Raw genomic sequence first — 24,610 nt, 5'->3', positions numbered from 1 at the left:
TCAGTTCTTTGTGCTCGCTCCCCAGCTAGGCTGAGCTCTCCCTGGCTGTGCCTCCAAGGCAGCAGTGACTGTGTGAGGAGAACAGTGCACTTGATGCACTGCAGCACACTGGTGGGCAGCTTCCTGTGTCTGGGCACAAGGAGCTGTGTCCCCATGGTGGACCCTGGGCAACCTCAGCTTGTCCCAGAGAAGGGTGGCCCCTGGGGTAGCCTGTGCTTTGTCCCCCAGGTGGGTATAAGGTTGGGCAGTGGCTGTGGTAGGGCAGGAAGGGCATACAGCAGCACCTCTGTGGTGAAGGCACTGGCAGCGCTCACCTTCACCACCGTGTTATTGATTTGTGCAGAAACCAGCCACGGAGGGCAGGTTTTTCACATGCAACGCTTTGGCCCCACACCAGAATGTTCCCTCTTCCCCTTTGCTCTGCCTCCTTTTGATACTGCAGGACAGGAAAAATAAGGAGAGCAGGTTGGCAACTTTAGAGCCCTTCTTACCCAGGCTCTGTAGTGCAATAAAAAGGCAAGAAAATAAATGATTGCTGCCTGGACCCAAACCCTGTGAACATGCATTCACAGTTCTGTCCTTCGAGACCTTGGAAATGATTTTTAGGAACACAGTCTTTTCCACTATTAATGGGTATGATTTTGAGACAACTGACAGGCAGAAAGTAGTTAGCATGTGCATTCACTTTAATACTGGGCATGAGAACATTGTTTGCATGGGGCACATATGCTCTAATGATGTCACCACACTGGAGTAGGAGTGCTGGTGGCTTTGTGACAGTGCCTTTATGGAATTAAGGGGTTTGTCCTCTGCATTTTGGTGTGGTAGGCAGCCAGAGAGCTTGGAGTCCAGTCAGCAAGTCTAATGATTTTTTAAGTAAAGCAAATGATTTAGATTGTCCAATTGCATTAATTTCATGAAGCCATCATATAACAACATTGTCACTCATGTCCCCGTAGATTGCCCGTTGCCGACTCACTGTGCTCCATAGGCAGGCAATGCCAAGGCAATCCCCTTCGGAGGAATCTCTGGATTCAGGGAAAATGCTGGGCACACCTTAACACATCTGGAAGAACCAGGGCACGAGTCCTGTCTAGAAATATCTCGTTTGCATTTTTTTTCTCTTTTCCCACGTAAGGGAGATGAGGTGTTTTTCATTTTCTTTTTTTTTTTCTTGTGTGTGGCTTGATTTCTTCTTCTTAAAAAAATATAAATTAATTTTAAATAAATACTTGTGAAGAAACACCCTCCTCCCTCTAAACCCAGCTACCAACAACAACAGCAATAAAACCACAGAGTTAAATTCAAATAATGTGAAGCGACTCATTTGAAACCCACAGACACAAGTAGAGTCAGAACTTTAGATTGAGACTGGCCTAAATTGCCCCTTTGGTATTAAAGGACTCCTTAAACAGCCTAAGATCTTGGCTGTTGTATTAACCAGGCATGACCCGATGCGTTATGGGCTGGACTTGCAGGCTTTTTTCTCTTTTCCTTTGTGGGTTTTAAATCTCTCCTGTAATGTTACTTGAATGTAGGTTTTTAATGGCTTAATTGAGTTGTCAATAGGAAGTCTTTTTTTTTTTTTTTATTCCAAGTAAAAAAAATAAATGCAAATTGACATGGATAAAATGCATTTGAAGATCTATTCAGTATTTTGTTTTTCATTCTTTTATGTCTGTTTTCCATGTCCTGAATAAGGGGATGTAATATAGCCTCTGCATTGTTGGGTGAATAGCTGGTCTCATGCTTGATGATTTATTAAGCTCAAATCAGAAATAGAGTTGAGTAAAAAAAAATCTTTTGATAGTTTGAAACCCAATTACTACTGATCATGAGGGCTCAGCGTACCAAGAAAACGAAAAGCTGATTTTCGGTGATGTGACGACTGCCAAAATATGAAGGAATACCAGATGTTATTTAAAAAAGTGCCATTGCAGAGTCCTTGGAAAGAGAGTGAGCGAGTGTAAGTGAATAGGCATATGTGGATTTAACTAATATTCAAATGAAATGTATAACTGAAAAGAAAGAATTTGTAACAGTTTAGCTGTTCGAACCTCCTTCATGTTTCCACAGACGCCTGGTCAGGACCCTTATCAAATTCAGCAATTTTGCTACGTTTTCTGAAGAGCACAATTTAAATTGCAGGCAAAAAAAAAAAAAAATCCTCACATCAAAAAGATAATAAAGTTGGGGTCTGTGCTTTTCTTTTTATTTGTTACATATATAAAATATATAAATACCAAAATTCAGTCTTTGTAATTTAAGACACAGACTTTAATCTGAAGCCTTTACAGGAATGTTAGTGAAACTAGTAATAAACATTTTTCTCCTCTGCCACTTTTTTTCTTACGACCCTTGGTTCAGTTCCTGTTTTCGTGTTGTCTTTTTCAGCTCTTTGTCCCATCTCCCGTGTGTGTATCTGTGTGCCTGTGTGTGCCTCTCTGTATGGTTTTTTTTTTAATATTTTGACACACTGCTTCCCCTTAATAGGAATTCTGGTTACAAATAGTGTGCACGTTTCTAAAGGAACCTTTTCACAGTCCTTTTCTTTTGGGTCTAAAATGATGTATATGTAATTGGTAATTAAAGGTGCAAGCTCTCTTCAATATAAACAATATTGCTCAATGTTAGATCATTAAAGGGAACCACAGCACTAAATAATTACCTTTTGCATCGTGACACGCTGTTTGCAGGCACCCGCTCCCTTCCCAGCGGTCCCTTTTCAGCACAGGGTTATGGTTACATTTTCACTAAGGCAAGGAGGCATCTTTTCATGATATAAATTGGTGAATTAATTGCGTAGGATTGTCTTCAAACTCCTTTTAAACTTAGATTAAGGGTAAAAAGGTAATTAATGCTTTTCAGAATGAATGTGTTTGGAAACAGAAGCCTTCCCGTGCCCATCGTCTTTTCCAGCAGGATGGACACTTCTCTGAGTCCCTGTCCCTTTCTGCCGTCGCTGGTGCTGCTGCTTCTGCTCTCCCCTTTGCTGTTAGGGAGCTCTGATGCAACTTGTAATACCATTGGTAGATATGCTGATCAGTTATTTATTCTGGAAGGCAAAAATGGAGTGATTCTTTTTCTAACTACCTTTCTTCAAGGCGCAACCATTTGTGTTGCCAGGGAATGAGTTCCACCTTCTACCATTTGTCTCTTTCCTATGTGTTTCTTTTTTTTTTGCAATTGCTTAAGAGTGAGACAGAAATCCTTTTGTTTTAGGACTGGAGAAGAGTCCAGATCTGGATTATAACATCTGTTTATCACAGTCTTACTTCTTTGAGATATTTGTGTGACTTACTTTCCCCAGGAAATCCATAAGGAAACCGCTTGGACTAATAGAGAACATTTTTCCTCCTATTCCTTTAACTCTGATTCAATTAGAGGGCTCAGTCACTGATTTACATACTGTTAGTTCCTCTGTTTTGTTCAGCCCAAATCCTATAGTCCTTGCAGAGTCAAACCAGCCTTAGGCAAAAGTCAGTGGAAATTTTGCCTGAGCGAAGTCCAAGGTTTGTATGATTTGGCAGTTACATAGTAGAACAAGAGAAAAAAACATGTTTTGCCTCAGAAATGGATTGTGATCCACAATTATTTTATAATGTAAGAATTATCTTATAAATACCCATTAAAAACATGGTGGTTTTTAATAGTTGTGAAATGAGAAGTTGCATATTTCCTAGAAACTGATGCAGGTCACTCAAAAATTCTTTCCCAGTCTTTGGGGGTAAAGGTATGAAATTCACCAGGTCTCTGGGCAAAATTTAAACAAGAAAAGCTTTTATTAACATATATAGCAATGGCAGGGTTATTTGACATCAGAAAAATAAAGTGGAAGATTTCAGGCTCAGCCAATATTCCAGTATGTTAAATAAGCACCTCATTCCCTTTCCCACTGTACAGACTTTTGAAATCCCTTAACTGCTCCTGTGCCCATATCCCGCTTACCTTACTCTTACAAATAGTTTGCTGTAATTTGTGCTAATGGGTGGTCATTTAATCTTGCCGGTAACTTTGTAACAGGAAAGGTGGTACTAATTTTGTATGTCACGGGGATCCTAGTTATGCCAGTTCGGAGCATACAAGCTTTCCCCCTCTCTCTGAAAAAGGGAGAGGTTTGGGTGCATAAGCTTTGCTGGATGGGGCCTTGGCCAGATGGCTGGGAGACGCGGTGGGAATGAGAAGGTGGGATAAAAAGAGAGTAACTATTTCAGAATACGACTCGGGGCTCGAACGCTTGCAAAATGGCTCTTTGCTGATATCCTTGCAGTGCTGGCAGCAGTGGGAAGGAGCTGTCAGGAAAGCTATGCCAGGTCAGCCTTTCCATTTTGTTTCAGGCAGGCTTGGTTGCAAAATATATTGAAATCATTCTGGGAGAGCGGAAAAGTTGAAAAATAAAAGAAAGATCTAATCAGGCTTGACTTCTTCAGGGGGTGGGGGAAGGCTGGGCCTCTGGTGATGCATCCTCCAGAGTCTGTGAACACTCAAAGCAATCTCTTTCTCTTCTCCCCTCATCCCTTTCCTCCCTCTTTCCCCTTGTCCATGCAAAGCAGAGGCTGACCATGTGGAACCGGCACTGGCCGACGAGGATGAGAGCCTGGCAATAGCAGACCCAAGCAGCATCAGCATCGCTGCAGGCGGGACAGACCCCGACTTGTTAACCTGTGGACAGTGTCAGATGAACTTCCCGCTGGGAGACATCTTGGTTTTTATAGAGCACAAGAGAAAACAGTGCAATGGCACTGGTGGTGTCTGCTATGAAAAGAGCATGGATAAGAGCAGCCCTCCCCCCTCCTCTCGCGCCGAGCTCAGGAAAGTGTCAGAGCCAGTGGAAATCGGGATCCAAGTCACACCCGATGAAGAAGACCGTCTTCTCACGCCTACAAAAGGAATTTGCCCCAAGCAGGAGAACATTGCAGGTACAGCACGTTTTACACTCAATCAACTGCCTAGGTAATCTTTTAACTAGAGTCCTCTAGAAAGTGCCATGAAACACAGACTTCAACAACAGGTCTTTATAGGAACCATCCATTCTGGAGAATCCTCATGGCTATGCAGGGCTGTCCATCCCATGTTTAATTCAGTGTAGCTGTCTGTGTGTGTCCAGCTGCTGGAGAAAGGGGCTTCTCAGTTCCCTGGGAGAGCCAAGGAGCACCCTGTACACATGGGAAAAAGCAGAAAACTGGAGTCAGAAAATATTTCATGAGCATCCTTAAGCAGGTAGAAGTGGCGGAGGGATAGGGGACTTTGGTGAGGTGCTCAGTTCAGTCCTCTTCCAAACACCTTTTGTCACATGCAGACTCACTGGGAAGGATTAAATTCTGACCCTAGTGAAGTCAGTGGAAAAATCGTCTTCCCACTGACTGTTAGTGGGAAGCAGATTTGGTTGTGAGGGCTGAAGCAGGGGTTCATTAAATCCTTGCTTTTTCTTTTCCTGGGGTAGATATCAGCTTCCTGGTCTGCCTGTCTGCCAGCGCTGCTTGTCCTGGGTCTCTGTAGATGGCTCAGGTTGGGTAGGCAACACCTGCATTCACATGCACACCCCAAATGGATTTTCTGAATGAGGATACAAGAGCGCAGGCTGGCCTAGGTGAGAAAATTGCAGGCATTTCTTTTTCTAAAGCTCTCGTACATAGTGCAGTTAACATTCATTCAGTGGACCTCCCTTGCTCAGAGGTGGGCAGGAGGATGATGGTATCCACCTGGGATTGCTGACATGCAGTGGTTCCTGCAGAGTGCCTGGCGTGGGGCTGCTTCTGTTGTGCAGGGCGTTTGTCCCCTCCACAGTGGTGAAAGGAAGGCTCTTCTTCCTGCTAGTGAATGGGAGTTTTATGTTACACAGCAGGATCTCCCCTGTAACGGGCCTTTTTTGTTCAAACCAACTTTATCCCATACTGAAGATCAGTGGCAATTTGTCTTTCTGCCACTGTCCTGATTTCTCTAGGAATTGTCCTGTGGGATTAGATCTGACAGTCCAGGATCCTGTCTGTAGTAGATATGTTCCCACGAGGGGATCCCCAGAAGACTGGTGAGAGGCTCCTATCTTTACAGTTGAAGCTGAAGAGATTCCCACTTTTAATGTTGGAGGTCTCTGAATCAGCTCCCAGCATCTCCGACAAGCTTGGGCATCATATAAGTGAGGATGCTGGCTTAGAAATGCTGCAGTCTTCAGACATCCTGTCTTTTAGGAGAGGTTATATGCCACCCATTAACTACATTGTTTTCTTCTAAGAATCTTTTTTGGGTGCAGCTATCGTCTTGGCTGGTAGCTTTGGGGGCATTATGTGTGGCAGCCTGTGTGGTAGGGTTGTAAGCAACTCTACTGTAAGACTTGACCCTGTCTTTTCCTCATCCTTTTTCAGCTTTCCCTCTCCATTTTCAGCTTTCCTCATTCTTTTTCAATTGTGAATGCATTTCTTGGTAGAGACGACTACATTGTGGTGTAACAGATTTGAAGGCTAGATTTCCTTCCCATTTGGGAGAAGCAGAAGAGAAGTATTCAGCACATTCTCCTCCAGTCTGCTGAAGGTCTGAGTGATGCTGAGCACTCTCAATAACTGTTGATCTCCCTGTAAACTGATGGTGCTCAGCCTCTTGCAGAGGTGCCCAGGGTAAGGGACACCCAGGGTAAGGTTGGTTCAGGAGACCTATGCTGCAGTTGCAGTCCAGAGCTCATCTCTGACTAACCTCTGCCCGAGTTCAGTCCATAGTGAAGTACCTCAGCGGCCCAGTGCACAGGGTGCTGTCCCATCACAGCTTCTAGGAGTCAGCATCAACATAACCAACACTTGTGCCACACAGAAAAGCTGCCAGGGGAGGAGGGGGTGAAGGGGATGTTCACATGTGAGAAAGGCATAAAAAAAAAAAATTTAAAAGCCAATCTGGAGCACCTAATCTCTTTCAGACTAAACTGAATATCAAATGAAAATATGTAGAAAAGATTTTGAATTGAGAAAAATAAAAGGGTTTATCATTTGATTGGCATTTTCTCAGCAGTGCATGGAGATAGGGACATCCACTAAATAGTGGAGTAATAATGCTTTCTCAATTAGGAGCCCAGCTCTGAGATAAAAAGGTGCAGTGTCCTTCCATATTTTTTTTAATAGCAGCGGATAGTTTTCAATAGTAGGATAAAAGCCTCACATTACAGCCATGGAGGGTAGCCATGAAAAACCCACAGAAGTCATTCACTGGAAAGGCTTTAGTGGGATATACCAAACCCCTTATTTATATTTCAATAGAAAGGCTTTCTGCATTAGCCAAGAAAATCAGAATCTGCATTTAACATTAAAGGTATTTCCCAGTGAGCGGCTGTAGAGCATTGTTGTTAGATTTGTTAAAAAAAGAGACTAAATACGATTTCATAAAAGGGAAACTTAATCTCTAAGGCAGCTTTCTCCTACCCTGCCACCCCCTCTCTTTATTTTTTTATTTTTTTTTTTGTAATAATGCAACAGCCTACAGTATTTTTACTTTATATGTGACGAAAGATATTCTTAGCCTTTCTGTACTGCGACAGGAAGAATGAATTTCTTTATTCCACCAAGAAATATGTAAAATAATCCCTTAGAAGTATGGGGAGATATGTTTGTTCAAAGCATTTAAAATGTTATTTTAATCAAAGGCACAAAACACTCTACATGCTGTGTCAGCTAAAGGAGACCATTACATTTTAACAGCAAATCATGCTCTTTTCCCCCCTCCTAGCCAGCCCCCCCCTTTGAAACTAACTTTTTTTTTTATTAAATAAAAAGGCGAAAAAGATTAAAGAATAATAAAAAAAAACTTCAGTGGCTCAAATGTATAAAGTAATTTAATATGGTAGAAGCATTAATTATTTTAGCTTAATTGAATTCTGAGGACTGCAGTAGTTGCATTTTTGTAGACAAGCTCTGTTTATTATTTCTTTGTGTAGATTAACAGTAAAGGAAACATAGATAACTTTCAGTTATTTATTGTAAAATAAATGTGTCAATTCATGTGTAAAGCAAGCTGTTCAAAGATAATTGAGTCTTTATATTTGAAGAGGGAAACCAGAAATCACCCACTCGCCACTTCGGCTCCCTGAAATATGCTGCCACCACTGCTGTCCTCAAAGAGGTTTCAGCTCCTCTCCTTGATCTTGTGTAATATTTGTAGGCCCTCTTATTTGGTAAAAATAATTTGTGTGACCTTCTGTGGTGTGATTAAGCCACCAAACCTTACATCTTCCCATGGCTGGATGCTGTGAGGGTACATTGGGAGCTGAGCTTGGCTCTGCCGTTGTGCCTCTCTTCCCTGTGGGCGTGAGGATATTGGGATGCAGTGCTGAGCATTCATCCTGGCACAGGGTACTCCTGAGGTCTTTCCTCCTCTGTTTCTTTTTTCTTTTTTTTTTTTTTTTTTTTTTTTTTTTTCTTTCTTGGTAGCTCTTCTTGCACCCATCACTGAATGCCTCTTGACCACACAACAGACCCTGAGCTGCTTTGAGGCAGGCATGTAGAGCTCAGGAGTCTGCAACAAATTGTATGCACAATTTGTAACACAAATCTCCGGCTGACGTTTCTATATTTCGCTAGAGACAAAGGCAACTTTGTCTCTGCAATCAGCTTTTAAAGATCTTATGCTAATAAAATCTGTCATCTTCCCCTGCCTGGTAACTTGCAAATCCAAGCTTTTCAAGGTGTTTTCATTTAGTTACCACTGTCCATGCGATATGTGGTAGCATGTTAGCTGGCATTAGGAGGATGTGACTTGCTTAGGAGCAGTCTGCCCTGCAAAGTTTTTGGTTTTGTTTTTGTTATTTTTAAATTGGCTGACCTGTTTGAAAATCAGTTCTGCCTCTCGCACAGAGGGTGTGATAGTATCAAACAGATGTACCAGATTGTTGCACAGCAAAACATAGCCTGGCCAATGAGTTGGCTAGGAGTTATCAGGCACTGCTCCTTTTACTTCACCGCTGGCAGGTATTTTGGAAAAAAATTAGACCACTGTTGTATTTTATATCTCTTTTTATCTCTCATACTTATCAGATCTTGAGCATAAATGGGTGACCTGTCCTGGCTGAAGAATGACCTGGGAAATATGCTTCCACTGTCCTTTGACTGATAGTATCTCCTCTCCTCTCCATGGCCCTGCTGGGCTCGTGGGTTACCGGTCTGTTGTTAGCAGGACTCTCTGAAATGATCCAGGTTAAATAAAAAGTACCAGGCAGTCAGCTTGCTTTTAATGATGGATGGTTTCATAGAGCCCTGGCAGAGAGGAAGGAACCTCTGTGGGGCAGGCACCAGTTGGGACAGACCTCCTCCAGATTCACTGATGGGACTGCACCTTTGGGCCAGAGTACCCTCACAGACACATAATGACACCAGCAGCAGAAGTTCATTAAGACAGCAAGTTAATTTCTGCAAGGATAGTGCTAGGAAAGGGGAGGGGGTTGATTGGAATTCCTCATTCATCCTGTCCTGGCCACCAGTGCTGGGCTCCACACATTGTAGTTGAACTAGATGTGCATCGTGAAAAAAGGCTCCCTGTCAGAGGCAGGATTTAACTGCAACCCCTGCTCCATGAATGTTCATTTCAGGCTTTTGAATGGTAAAACTGCCAGTGAGAGAAACTAAATAACTCGCATGTGCTGGAAGCCAGAGATAAACACCGCCGTAGGTTGCCATGAAATAGGCTATTTGATATATTTAGAATTGTTATTTTTCTCCAAATTAAGATTAGTTAAATCCATGTGTGTTGTGTGAGTGATTGTTAACTCAATGGCATGGATTATCCTTTTTTCAAATCATGACAGCTAATTATTATTGCTGTCTACCCTGAGACATTCACTTACAATGTACCATTATGGACTCGTGCACCCATATTAACTGCAGGACTCAGACAGCCATCGTGATGCCTTCACATGTGAGGGGAGGAAAATGCAAGCTGAAATAACCGGAGCACTGTGACGGTGATGTCGGGCAGGTTGGGAAGAGCTGTCCTGAACAGCACTGAGCTTAGGGGCCATCCCCTTCCCAAGGCTGCCATGGCACTGCGTGCTGCTACCAGCATATCCCTGGGGTACTGGGTCTTGCAGGAGTGACTTGTCAAAGCCTGGCCAGGAAAAACACTATGTGAAGAAGAAGAGGCTTCCAGAAGTGTGTGGTAACAGTGCCTGAGAAACTCAGCTTGTAGTTGCAATCCTTCTTGTGAGGCTTTTCCAGACTTGTTTCTTCCCTCGCATCTGCTGGGTTTTCCTGAGCGCAGAGGAGTTACCTGGCCACCTCCTCCTCCTTTGCTGTATTTAGCAACACATTTTGCCAGGTATTTAGCAACACATTTTTCTAATTGGTGTTGCTGAGCAGTAAGGGGAGGACACATGACACAAGGAAGGTGTCAACTGGTGGTGCCCTGAGAGAGGGTTAATGAGCAAGCCTTCTGCCCCTGGGACCTTGCTGAGGTCCTGGCTTGGGTGTGGAGAGAAAAACAGGCTAGGTGATCTCACCCAGAGCCCTGCTTGTGCCCAGAGCTGGGGGTGGGGAGGCATGCCGGGGGAGCTTGGCTCTCCTCTGGGGACAGGAGTGGCCCTTCCCTGGTTTGCTGAGGCTTGAAGCATGACCAAGGGCTGCTGATATGCTGATGGGTTAAAGTTTAAAGGCTGCCGGTGGAAGCCAACATGGAGATCTCCAACAAACGTGATTGCCTCCGTGGGGGATCCTAAGAGAGGGTGCCCATCAGCGTGTGTGCAGGGCTGCAGCTGCAGGGCTGTGGTCACGGTGCTTCTCACCAAGGTGGCAGCACAGATCCTGCTAATCCCGGCAAGAGTTAAAGGTGAGAAACCTGCCAGTTACAAAACCCTTCCTTCCCCTTGCTTGAACTCCACCACACCCTGTGGCCCCACTCCAGCGCCCTCTGCTCAGCCCCAACCCGAGGCCACCGACCGCCCTCTCGCCTCTGCAACCTCAGCTCGCCCCCAGGTGTCCTGCCCGGGGTCCGGCACCGCCAGGCACCAAGGCTTTACCGGCATCAGTGTGAAATTAATCACAGTTTTTAAAAGGAGATTAAAACCAAAGACCAAGAAATATTATGCTCTCGATTCTCCTTGCTGGTTTTAGCTTTTTGTTTTGTTCCTGTCACCATCCTGTTTTTCAAAGTTATTTTCCGCACCCCGTATGTGGTTAGCAGGATTCCCACGAGGGTGAAACGGTAGGTGCTGGTGCTGGAGGAGTGCTGGGGGTCCAGTTCACCCCACTCTGCCCTGGTTTCACCTGGGGTAACTCCCCTGAAACTGGCAGGACCATGCCAGATTTATCAGGTGACACAAGAGGGGACCTGCCCCTGAATGTGTGGTGTGCCGAAGTGAGAAACGGGCTTGCTGCTGTTATTTTCTCTCTCTCTAATGTCTTAGTTATAGTCATCTTTGGTTTTATGAGGGACAGTTCTGGGTAAAACCTTTTTGACAGAAGTGCCATTTTGCAGGCTGATGAGAGGGGATTTAAGAAGGTCAGTCAGTACACTTGGCCAGAGTATTCTTGCTCTGGGGTGAATGCATGTGAGGAGTCACTCTTTAAGAGCAAAACTTGCTTGTTTGTACTGGCTTGGCACTGCTGTTACCCTCTTTTAATTAAATGGAAGAACTCTGGACTTACTCAGAGTTAGAACCCACTCAAAATGTCACCCAACAAAGTGGCTTTTTGCCTTTATTCAGTTCCTTTTGTGAAATTACTTGGGCCATGTGTGAAAGACCAAAAATCCTATGTATATCTGGTTATTATTGTTATGGAAAGATTGGTAGATTTTTATAGGCAACACTAATAGCAATGTGCTTGTGCTCAGTGGAGTATTGACTGCAAGAAAGGAGTCTGTAGGTATTTGCAGGGGAATTTTGCATTGGCATGTTGCTGAAGGAAAGCCAGGTGCATGGAAGCACTATAAAAGAGAAAAGCTCCTATAGAGATAGAAAAAGTTGCTGTTCCTCTCCGAAGGTGGGTAAATACAGAAAGGCACAGAAATGGTTCCTTTGCTTCAGCAAGACAGGAATGTTGCTATAGCATGGCATGAGGTTACCTCCCTTCATGTCTTTTCCATAGATTGTTTTTCTTTCTCAGTCAGTGTTTGAACTGTGCTGCCTACACACAGTGACCAAATCGGCTGTGACATAAAGGTTGAACCTTTCTAGGTTTTTTTGGAGATTGGAACATTTTTCTATCATAACTGGAGAAAAAAAAAACCCTGTGAAGTAATCATACTTTTTGTACAAGAAAGGCTTGAATTTCTATGTCATGTCACATAACTTCAAAGGGCATAGATTTTGGGGCTGACTTTCAGCACTGGCTTCGGTGGCCGAGTGGGAAGATGGGAGCCTGGAGGGTAAGAAATAGAAGAGAGAGGCCAGGTATAGAAATAAAACCACGTTTCTCAGCAGAAAACCCTGGAAGCCAGGAGAAACTGGGTAGCTGGGTGGCTCTCGTCTTGGGAGATGCGTGTGCTCACTCCAATCAGAGCATCCTTTTCAGCATGGTTCCTTTTCCCCATTCCCTCCCACCCTCCAAATGGTAATTGGTGGGCTGTGCAGTAGAAATGTTATTAAAAAAAAAAAAAAAGAAGAAAAACTGGGTGGGTGGGGTATCTAGGGATTTGGTGTCTAAGCTCAGGAGTTAAGCCGGAAATCCCAGAGATGTAATGAAAACAAAACGGACTTTTCACTCGCGCTGTGGCATTCTGGCAGTGAGAACGCTTTCGTGAGCCAATGTTTTCATTGTAGGTTTTCTCGAGAGAAGTAGTGGAAACGAATCGTTAACCCCTTAACTGGAATGAATGTGGTTGCTGCAGCGGGGAGAGGAGAGTCCTCTTGGCTCCTGCTTGCCGTGTTGCAGAGCTTGGGGGTGTGTGTATGTTTGTGTGTAGTGGGGAAGGTGGGGTAGATACCACTTGTAAGGAGTTTAATAATGTTAATGGCAGTTGTGAAGTGGTTACTTAGTGGTTGTTGTTTTTTCCTCCCTTTGCATGTATGCCTTTGCAGAAAGATTCAAGCATGGTCAGCACGAACCACTGTTAAGCCCAACAGCTCTAAAACTTGCTCCTTCTTCTGGCATTTGGTAGCGTATTTCTTGAGTGAGAAAAGGGGGACACTGCTCACTGGTCCCTCGGCAAGGTCGTAAAAGCTGCAGATGGAAAAGACCTACCAAGTAGCAGATTCCAGTTTTCTTGGAAAGTGGATGTACAGGATGTATGTCTGTAGTCGGCATGTTACGTATATAGTTTTAAATGTTCAGCAGCCTTGGATGGTGTTCAGCCTTACAGGAGTAAGCCCCTTGTTTACAATGAAGGGAGTCTGGGGAGGAAGGGAGCTGGGAGTGATTAATCTAATTTACCTTAACAGCCACTTTTAGTGAAGAGATTTTGTGTCCCTGTCCTCCATGCTCTGATTAGGCTGTATCTTATTTTGGTATTTTATTTCACCTTTTGATCACTGCTGGCACTTACTATATTCTCTCTCCACTCTCTCATTAGGGTATTTTATCTGCATGTATTCTTGCAAACGGTACAGAGCATCATCCCCTCTGTTCTAGCTAAAGAGCATCTCATCTACTCTTTAGCATCTTGGAAGAGCAATTAAAATTATTATAGACCTTCTTCCAGCTGTCCTAGGTCCTCTGGTCCTTGCACGCAGGTTGTGGGACTCTCGGTGCTGTGCAGACTTTGGATGTAATTGCATAGCTGCTGCAAAGGGCTGTGTCTCTGCAGCTGACCTTGCTCAGTGCATCTGGCCTCTGAATAGATGTTTGCCTTCTTTCTTCCCACTTTGACAGCTCCCCCCCTCTGCACTCCAGCCCCTCACTCTGCTCCAGGCCACTCCTTGTCTGCTCACTCTGGGAAAGCACGGCAGTGGCAGAGTATTTGTGGCTGAAACTGCCTTGGCAGTGAGCAGAGGTTGAGGAGTGCGTCGGTTCTCCTGCACACCCCTGTTTGAAGTGGGAAAAGATAAGAAAGGGAAGAGATGCTGCTGCATAAATGATGGTTCTGCATGTTTTCATACTATACTCCTTTTGTAATGGTCATTTAAACAAGGTGGAGTGGTGAGGGAGGACAGAACAAGATGAGACTGCAGACAGGGATTAAACAGCCTGCTTCCTCTTTTAAGACATTTATTATTTTCAGAGTCAAACCTGTAGTCAGCTAATGTAATTGTAAAGGTCTCCTTTGAATTATTGCCGAGGTGCTCTGAAGTCTTCTATTAGAGCTGATGTACTTGTGTGCAGGCAAAATCTAGATTTGAATTTAGCACCTACTTGTTTTATTTTCTATATTAAACCAACTCCTGGTTCATTTTTTCCTTTCGAGACCCACTTTTTGTTTCCCGTTTTCTAGACTGCCCTATTACTATCTCATAAAAAGAGTTAGAAACTGAAGGGAAGTTTCCTGAGCAAGAAGGAATTTTTTTTTCCTTTTTTTTTTTCCTTCCCCCTACGTCTTGGCCCAGAGCCAACCTGTCTTTCAACAAGTAGAGAGCCATTCCAAGTTGAAATTTATAGAGCAGAGTCCAGGTTCAAGGGCTGAAGCCCGCCAACAGCTCCAGCCTCTTTGTTACTGATTAATTCTGCAAGCGGTTCAGCTGGTTTGCTCACTTCTGCCCGCTCTTCATAGCACCACGGCGCTTCCGAGCCGGCTGCCGCTGCTTCCCCCTCCCCTGCTTTTCAGCAGTGCTTTCTCCCCTCCTTGTACAGCATTCCCCAAAAATTCATTTTAACTCCGTGCAGTTCAAGCTGCACTGAGTTGACTTTACAGTGAAAATTACAAAACATCCTTTCCCTCTTTCCCTCCACTTTTTTTTCCCTCCTTTTTTACTTTTTTTTTTCCTTTTCCTTTTTTTTCCTCCTCCCTCCCCCACCCCCTCCAGCTAATTTTAAACGTCTGGAGCTTCCCATTTCACTTCAGCTCATATTAACGATTGCTTCTTGGCATCAGTTGGAACCCAAGTTCCCAGGTTTTAATTAGTTTACTCAAACACATGCACTGGAGCAAAAGAGTTTCTTTCAGCTTTACCTGCAAAGGATGTTTCCTGTCTCAGCGAGGGGGTTTTCCTCGGGAGGGATTTGAAAGGCAGAAGTTTTCAAGTGGTCTCAATATGGGGCCCCACAAGAGTGAATGTGGGAGGTGAGGGGGAGAAAGAGCAGGAAGAGAAAAGGAGAAAAAAAAAACTAAACCAAAACAAAAAAAAGAGTTTGGGAAAGTACCTTGAAATGAGGATGGTCCCAATCCTGCAACAAATTAGATGTCAAAGCACAACCTTATTGACGTCAATGGGGGTTTTGCCATTGGCTTCAGCACAGGCTGGATTTCGTCCTTAGCCTGCACTGAGCTGTAGGTAACGCCAACGGTCCTCTGCAGGCAGCGGGATTACTGATGTGCAGAAAGTTAAGCATGTCTGTAAGCGTTGGCAGGATTAAGATCTGTGCTGGTATTTTCAGACCAAGTGAAATGCATGTGGGAGTTTTTTAAAGAAGAAAGTGCATGGGAGTTTTAAAAAAGGGAGAATATAGCCAAGCTTGCCATTTATAAGCGCCTTGGGGAAAAACCTGGGTTGCTATTAAAAATATCGGAGGACTAATGTGTTACTAATTGTGACACAATTAACTTCTTAAAAGTATCTGATTGTGAGTCCCAAGAAAATAAAAAGATGTGGATGAATAGCTAGAAATTCAGGCCTGTGTTTCAGTTAAAACATTTCTTTTCTATTAACTAGAAATAAAAGCGAGCCTGGAGGTTTACTTTACCATGCATCTTGGTTACTCTGTTCCTAGAAGCCTACTTTTGAGTGGGTTACTTAAAGAATTAAAAAAACAACAACAAGGAAAAGAAGCTTAAACCCAGTAGCTATCTGAGACCCCTGTATGTGGTGTTACCACACAGCTCTTAAATTCTTGTTTAAACATTTCTTGAGAGCTGTTTCTTGTGAAATAAAAATGTGTGCTGTTTGTCTCTAGCAGATTAAAAGTTTACCTTTAATGTGACAGCTTCTCAAATCTAGTCGGAAGCATGCTTCTATTTTATGGTATTATGAAACAGGTCTTGAGCAGAAACAACATGTTTAAGTAAGAGAGAATGAGATAGAATTTGTGGGTTTCTTTCTTTAATGGTTTATAGCCAGAAACCTTTTCTGTGTCTGTCTCTGAAACTTATGTGCATACAAGTGGCCAGCACATGTAAACCATGCTTTGAAATTTAACAGTTAACCTTAAAAAATATTAAGTTCAGCAAAATGGCATTTTTATTTTGGAATCTACAGACAGCTCTTTGTAATGATCTGGCAGAGGAATCTAAAGTTGGTTTTGTTTTGTTTTTTTTTTTTTTAATCTCCAAAACATTCGTAATTTCAGCAGTAGAAAACTGAAGCACACCCGAGCTCTGAGAAGGCTCTCTCACATCTGCCTCTGCCTGTGTGCCGATTCCCTGGGGTCCCATTTATAACAATCTAACAAGATAGAATCTGCCTTTGAGTATCAGTAAATATGGCTAAAGATCACAAAACTGTACTCATAATTGTTCAAGACTAAAAGGCAGAATACAATGTTTGATTAATGTTTATGGTACAGGGCCTTTTTGCAAGAAAGGAGTTAAAACAGTGAACCCCAAAACCCCCTTAAAAAACCCCTTAGCCCCCATGCCGGCTCCCTCAGACTTCCCTGGAGGATGCTATCCTCATTGTGCAAAGTTCATCATTTGAGATGATGCACTTTGATTTTGAAGCTGATTGAGGATATCTGATTGGAGTTGTTTCTCCAAAGGGGTACACAAGGTGGGTTTCTGTTAGCAGGGCTAGTACACAGGAGCAGAAGACTTCTTTACTGGCCACCAGAAGTACCCATCCCTTCAGGGGGCTTTTGACAGTGCGTTGTCTTGGAGTGGCCTCATCCTTACCATGTCTGCCCTGTGGGTGAGGAAAACACCCTCAATCCTCAATGCTCTCTATCTGACAATTAACGCTCATTAGAAACATTTCATCAAGGGGATGTTATGGATGCAGTGGTGTCTGTCAGAGACCCCTAGCAAATGCACCTGCTTGTTTTGGAAGGAGTGATGAGCTGGATTGATGAAGTCTGTGGGCTGGGGCCTTGAGGCTGCTTGGGCTATGGTTTTTTCTGCACGACCGGCAGCTTGCTTCCAGGCATTTCTTGGGTGGGGCAATTCACTGGTTGTCTTCACTCCCTCCGCAGGAAGCTCGGGAACTCCTATTGTCTTCACTGTTGGGAGACTTCCCTGATTTCTGGAAAGGTTTCTTTGATTTCTTTTGAGCGATAGTGAGTGGAGAATACATTACAGATGGATCTGTTTCTCTTTCATTAGGTCTTTTAAGATTCTTGTTTAAATGTGTTTGCTTTTCAAGTGGTAAATGTCAGTGTTTCAAATATCACTGCTATTTAATAAATAGATCTTTGAAAATGCCCAGGCCAGGACTTTGTAAAATGCTGGTCTTGAAGTGGCAAAGGTGACACTGGACAAGCACAAAGAGGACAACATGGGTAAGAGTCAGTGCTAGTCTGCATTCAGGGCTGGTCCCTCTCAGAGGCTCCTGCCAGGGCAGAGGCTAGAGCAGGTCCTGTGGGAGGGAGCCAGTGGTGGGGCTGGATGCTGGCCAGGGTGCCAGGGGGATGTGCTGAGAGGGTGGTTGTGACTTTTGCAGTGCAAAATCCATGATTTGGGGAATAGGGTAAGGGTACAGAGAGAAAACCTGGAAGGGCAGATGTGTGTATGCTTCAGTGGAGTTTGTTTCTCACTGAGGAAAGCTGCGGCCTTCAGGGCGAGACAGTAACTGGGATGTGCAGAGAACTGTGCTAGCAGAAATACCACTCCAGTGTGCCACCACAGGAGAACCCTGGCACTTCTAAAGTCACGCTTGAATACTTCCATTTCCCACCTTCCTGTCCCTACACTTTGCCCAGCGCTGGCTGTGTGATGGCTGTGCAGAGCAGAGCCTAAACCCTGTTCCCTGTAACCCTTCTGTAGAACAGGTCGGCGTGGTTTGATGGGTGTAGAGCAGGAGAGTTCATCAGCCCTTTCTTTCTCCCACCCTGCAGCCCCACCTTTGTACCCAGAAATGGAGTAAGTCCAGGAATTTTTAATGCTAGTTGCTATTGGTTTTAACTCTCCCATCTCTTTGCCAGCACCAGCTTTAAGACGCCCACAGGAGATATGCAGTCTCATTTCTCAGATGAGGCAGAAAAGATGTGAATGGGTTTATTTTCCGAAGTGCCTGGCTGCATCTGCTGGGGGCTTGGGGCAGGCTGCTATGCTCAGTACTCCTCTGGATGAGGCCACAAGCACTACTGTCCAAAATACCAGCAAGGAACAGGTGAAGGCAGTGGGGCTGTGGCCAGGAGAGCTGCCCTCCAATTCACTTCTCACAGCCTTACCCTTTTGTGTGTGCAGCGATATTTTTGAGCAAGCCCTAATCCCTTTGAGTCTCTATGCTGTTAGCATGTTCCCCCCACCCTCAAATTCATTGGCAAAAAGGTTGGTTTAAACAAAAGTGAAATCACGAACAAGGCACTGGGGAAGACAGTGATGTCTCCCATCCCCTCTCTCAGCATGCACTGGCTGGTGAGGATGGATGGAGGATGGGAGGCTTCATGCCGCTTCCTGGAGCCTCGGCAGCGTTGCCACTGTGGGCACAGTGCCAGAAGATGGCTTCTCCCTTGTAAGTGAATAAGGATCTAAGGAAATTTCACTTGTAAGCATATGATAGGCTCCCTTCCTGTGGGGAGCGTGGAGCCCTGGAGCTGAGTGCCTCAGGTGAGATGCTGTCTGAGTTTGACTGGGTCGGGACGAGGCTGAGTGCCCTCTCCTCCACTGTGGGTGTTGGTTCCAAGAGGAGCCGGGACTTCTTGGTGTTGCATCTCCGCAACTGGGTGCTGAGGAAGAGGAGGAGGCAGGGGGGGAAAGAGAAAAAGAGAAAAGATCTGTGACAAAATCATGCGACACCCACGTAAATATTGTTTGTATGAATTGGGTCCTTCATCTTTTGTTAGCAGCAGCTTGTTAATTAACAGCAGATTAGTGCTGCTTTCTTCTGACACATGAATATATTTTGGGCTAGAAAATACTTGTACTCCATAAAACTGTGTGACTGAACAATTCAGAAAGTACCAGCGGAGTGCCGTAATGGATTCCCTTTTCATCCCCTCCCCCCTGCCTCCTCCTCCTCCTCCTGCTCTAAATGCAAGCAGATTTCTGCAGTCTAGTGCAGAAGAGACACGTTAAACACAGCTAAATAAATCATGTTTACTCTTGGCGTTCTTGGTAGTGAAAAATCTGTTGGCTGTTTTTACTTCCTTATTTCTCAGCATTTGCTTCCTACCTGTTTTTGAGCCTGTGCCCAGAAATAGTAGTTTTGTCAAACGAGTGGATTATGCCAACCAGCAGTTCCCTCTGCCAAGGAAGCTGCTGGATCGCAAAACCCGGTGACTTCTTTCTTACAATGACACTGAGATTCCCACTCTTCCTCCCCCTAGTCCCGATTAGAATATAAAATAAAAATATTAAAATCTGGAGAAGGAGAAAATGTAACCAGATTCCTGGCAGTTGAAGAGCCTAGATTAAGGAAAGTTGAACTTCTGTTCCAGAAGCCCTCCTTTAAGCTGTTTGTGGAGGTAAAGGCACTGGAGATAGCAATAATAGGAACCAGATATTTTCCCTTTCTTGTTATCATTTCTTGTCCCATTCTCCCCCAGAAATGGGAGTGGGTTTTGTTTCAGTTTTTTTCCTTCCCTCTACAGAGAGCTTTACAGCTGGGAGAGAGAGGTAACTGAGCCTTTATTTAACCAAGCTGGCTTGTGAGCTGTTGTAGGCGGAGTGTGAACTCTGGTTTTGGGTCTGAATTCTGCTCCTGACCCTTTGCTCTTGGGTGGCCCCATAAACCTCCTGCTTGAGTGAGGGGCTGAGCTTCCCTTGCAAGGTGGGGTAAATGCAGATATGACAAAGCCATGCACAGTGCATGTATGTATATGAAGTGTATCTATAGAGAGAGGGGCACATCTGCTGTCATCAGCAGAGCTGTGTCAAGTGGAATAACTCCATTTTGACACAATCTTGGGTATTAACTGCTTCTCTTTGACCCCAGGTGGCAACTTTTTAGCCTGAACCCATCTTCCTTGTTGCTGTTATCCCAGATGTCAGTGATCCCAGATGTGACTGTAACATGGATTATGAGCCTGGTGGACTCTCCCTGTTTAGTTTTAAAATTAGAAAAAAGATCCTTTCTCCCATCAGAGCTTTGCATGTATTTACTCTTTGATCACATTGGAAGGGCCTTATCCTGTCTCCAGAGGAGCTTTAGTTCTGCTTTCAGTGGTAACAGGGATCCGGCCCTGTGCTGAATATTAGCATTTTAATGGCTTACTTAAAACCCCAATGCTGGTACACTCACAGGGCTCCTGGCAGGAGAAGAGTCCAGCTCTGGGGTTTTGCGAAGTGGTGTTGCAGGCTGCTATGCCTGCTGAAAGAGAGGAGCGGGGATGGCCCATTTGTCATAGATTATTAGTATTGTCAATAATAACATGTCTACAGAAGCCAAATTAATTCCTTCTTCCACTTAGTACTAAGTCGAAGAAATGCCAGATCAGTTTCAGAACAGGGGAAAAAAATAAACAGAATCAAAGTTTGTATGTTATGATCCCTCTGAATTTCTGGTGGGAATAGTCTATGATAGAAATGATATTTCCATAGAGGCACTGGCTGCCAGTTTGCTTAATTACATTAAATAGTGGTATAAACCTCTGCAGAACATAAACCTCTGTTCCAGCCAGTCATTAGAATATTGAATCATAAGGAATAATGATACCAGTGCTAACGTGTTACAACGGTCTTTATTATATTAGTGACTGAAGTGTTATTTAAAAAATAAGGTTTGTTGTAGCAGTTTAGGTGTGCATGCATGCATATTTTCTCTGATCACCTATTAAGAGACTGAAGACTAGATTTGAATTTATTACAGGGAAATAAAGGGCTTGCTTCGAGGAAGAGCTACTAGATTGCTGCTTATGATTTTACAATTTGATTCTACTTGTCCTTAAGGAAGGTTCATAATGCTTACTTTGGAAATACCATCTACATCTAGAAAATTAGGGTTAAAAGGATGACTTTGTTGAAACTAATTACAGGCTAGTTCAGTTTTTTATTTGGTGGCATTTTAGAGATTTTGCTCGTAATGCAAGAGGTTATAGAAAGATTTGGATAGACTGTGATATAGAGCAATAAGCTGCTGTTTGAGTATATTGACATTTTCATCAGAAACAAAACAAAAGTCTACTCACCTTTATTTTACTAGGGTGATAGGTATGAATTTAATATTGCTTCCTCATCCTGAACATGGCTGTTTGAAGGAACATTTTGCCTCACCTTGTTTGTACAGTATCTCTGTTTTGTGATCTTTTTGGGTTTTTTTTATTGTACTTTCCCAGCTAAGTGTATTCAGCATCCATTTTCAATTGATAATAAAAAGCCTTTTTGTGTCTTATACTTTTATCTTACCGAGAAAGATGCTATTCTGTACAAATAAATGGGTAAATTGGGAGTTATGGGGAAGTCTGGTACAGCAAATATATGTCTCAGAAAAAAAATTCTGTACGTAGAATGGTTCTTGGTTTCTTATATTTGACTTTGCTCTTAGTTTTGTGTAAGACTGAAAGGAGTAAAGGGTTATTTTTATACTGTACGTGTGTTTTACCTCTCCTGGTGCAGAGTTTGGTTATCCTGTCTAAATACCATTTGTGATTGGCCAAATTCTGTTTGGATCCAAGTGTTTGGGTACAACTTCATTGTTCTGTTAAGCAGGAGGATTGGGCACAGGTTCGCAGCATGCTTCCTTGTGCAAATGAAACACTGGTTCATTATTTCATTTTTTAAACTTACATTATAATCTGAACTACATTCCTGGTTGCTGGTTTATTTGTCTGCTTTCTTTTGTTATTCAAAAGCTAGTTAATTTCCTAGCCTCTGTTCCATTCAGACAGCATTATTTACTCAGTTGTGCTTGTGTCTAGTGAATTGAAGACCGAAGCTTCAGATCTTCAGTAGATTTGGTGGATTGTTTTACCATCTCCAGTTGATTACTCTGCTCATTTAATTTGACAGATTCAGTTATCAGACTTGGGTCCACTCATACACACACAGCTGGATTGTTTTTTCCCTCGGAGATCCAAAATTCAAAGGGAACCCTCATTTTAAAAATCACTGTTGCTCCCTCCCTCCCTCCCTCCTCAATCACTTGCTCTGCTTTGCTTTTTCAAGTTTGCATGTGTTAGTGAATTGCTCTGCTGAGTGTGAACGTGCTCCATGCACAAGGAAAATTTTTAAAATTATAAATGTGCACATTAATACCCCCTCTCCTCCCCCCCCCAATAAAGTTATATTACTTTAAGTCTGAGGTATGCACTCACACTAGGCAGGTAGACTATTTTTCACATTGAAATTCAGCACTTACAAAGTGCCTACACTTACATTGCTTTTGGCAAGGGGTGAGCCAAAAAAACAGAAGCTGTGATTCTCTCCCAAAGCTAATTGTGTCTGTATATTAAGTTTGTCCATCTGTGCTGTGCAGGGATATTGCCATCACCTGATGGTTCTCCTTAGTATTTCCAGCAGTGAAACAGTTAACAGTGCTGCTGCTTAATATATTGCTGTTACAGAGTCTTTTTAGTTTCCAGGACATTTAACTAAATCAGGTGGATGTCATTAGCTGATTTTCACAGATGGGGAGACTGAGGCACAGAGGGGCAGAGTGACTTCGTCTGCTTCTTTTTCCCAAGTTCCCTACCGTTCCAGGAATTGTTTTCGCTACCAAACAGCTGAAGAGCTGCTAAAGTCTCATCTCGCCTAATTTCACCAGTGATTTTTTTTTTTTTCATGAGATATGGATAAAATTCAAAACTACAAGTAGAAAGCAAACTTTAGAGCAGGGCAGAGATACTTACCCGAGCAGCAAATTCTGCTGTTCTCTTTTCCAGAGGCCGTATTCAGCCTGAGGATATGTTTGCAGAGCAGCATCTGACGGTGTAAGTGGGGCTTGGCTCTGAATGGCCAAGGCAGAGAAGTCCACTGGTGTTAGTGACTCCTGCTTATCTGTGGCTCTTCCCTGGCCACTTCACTCTATTCATTTTAGCCTCTTGACCATCCTCTTGTGGTCAAGCCTGCTGATTATTTGTAGTGGCATTTCTCTCTCTAGCTGCCTGATTATATTATTTTGCCCTTTGGAAACAACTCTTTGCATCCACTGAGTTCCTTTATTAATTCCAAGACTTGTTAAATTGCTATGGTGGTCTGTTGGGGGAGTTATATGTTTCAATTACATCAGGAATATCTGTTGGTATATAGAAATATTCATTATATAATCAGGACTAAAATTTTTAGACCCCACAAGGATTTTTACAACCATTGGAACTCCCCAGGACTTAATTACAAGAGTTGGGGAACAAACTTGGGAAAACTGATGAACTGTTTATTGTCAACCCTTTATGCCTTTTGTTAAAAAAACCCTCCACAAATCAGGGTGATTATTGTTATTTGTTAGTTTATTGTGGTAGCTTCTGGACATTGCAGCTCAGATCAGGGCACCATTGTATTAGACACTCTGCATCCCCAGAGTGAGATCTGGGCTCTGTTTGGAAGTGTGTTGGGGCTGAACAGACCAGACAGGCAGTCAGTGGGAAGGGGAAGGCTGAGCTCCAGGAGAAGGACGTGCCATAGACTGGGTGGCTCATGCCCTGGGGTTTGCACCCCAGCCCTCTTCCCAGCCCAGAGCTCTGTCTGCAAGACTGCCCTTCTGAGATGAGAAAAGCCCCTGGTTTTCTGTGCTATATTTTTATCACATCTGTTGATATGCTGCATTTAATTATCCCTTATGATGTTTTTAGGCCAAATCTTGCCGTGTTTTCTGCTGCTCTTGCTCCCAGTTGCTCTCATAGCAAAGGGATATGGTCCTCCTGGGGCAAAGCCTTGTGTCAGTGGGGTGGGCAGAGGGCACAGCAGGGGGAAGAAATGAATGCAGCCTCGGGGTAGGCAGGAGTCCTTTTCCCTGTGTATTTAATTGGGATGAGCCCAGATGTTTCAGTTTTTTCTTTAGTTTTATGTTCATAGCACAGACAAGGGGCCAGGAGCAGGTTTAGATGACCATCAGGTGGGAAGGAGGGATGGGTGGTCCTGCAGGAGCCCCCGTGGAGAGCCGGTACATAAGCATGCTGCCAGTGCTGTCATGTGGCACCTGGATACCCCTGCAGACCACCCACCCTGGTCCCTGAGTGGGGCCAGTGACAACCCACACCCCCATTTTCTAACAGAGGGGTTTTGGACTGCAAAAGAAGTGTTGCAGGCATAGCGTGGGCTCCTTCTGTGAATTCGCATGGTCTCTTAGGTAAGTAAAATTCTCCACAGCTTGCCCTCAATGTCCAAGACTCCAAAATGCCATGCACAAATATGTGGATGACTAAAATGTGGATTTTTTTTACACAGTGAGAGGAATTGCATGCTCTTTAGATATATTAGTATATTTATTAACCAAACAGGGTGTTCCAAACTCAGTTTATTTATCTTTGTAAAATACTTCCAGAGCTTTGCGTGGAAGGCACTAGAGAAATGAAAATATTATTATTAT

At 43.7% G+C, this 24,610-nt stretch overlaps 1 protein-coding gene across 1 annotated transcript in view; it reads left to right on the top strand.

Annotated features, from left to right (window-relative positions):
- BCL11B (BAF chromatin remodeling complex subunit BCL11B) overlaps positions 1-24,610 on the top strand; it is an 87,829-nt gene that overhangs the window by 4,098 nt on the left and 59,121 nt on the right. Inside the window, exon 3 of the mRNA XM_029964143.1 lies at positions 4,551-4,919. Within this exon, the coding sequence (XP_029820003.1) occupies positions 4,551-4,919 (369 nt within the window). The remainder of the gene's footprint in view (positions 1-4,550; positions 4,920-24,610) is intronic.

This window comes from Manacus vitellinus, unplaced genomic scaffold, assembly GCF_001715985.3.
Source record: "Manacus vitellinus isolate BGI_N305 unplaced genomic scaffold, ASM171598v3 scaffold_6_pilon, whole genome shotgun sequence".
Lineage (NCBI taxonomy): Eukaryota > Metazoa > Chordata > Aves > Passeriformes > Pipridae > Manacus > Manacus vitellinus.
Note: the sequence above shows the minus strand (reverse complement) of the source record. Positions and strands in the feature narration are given on the sequence as shown.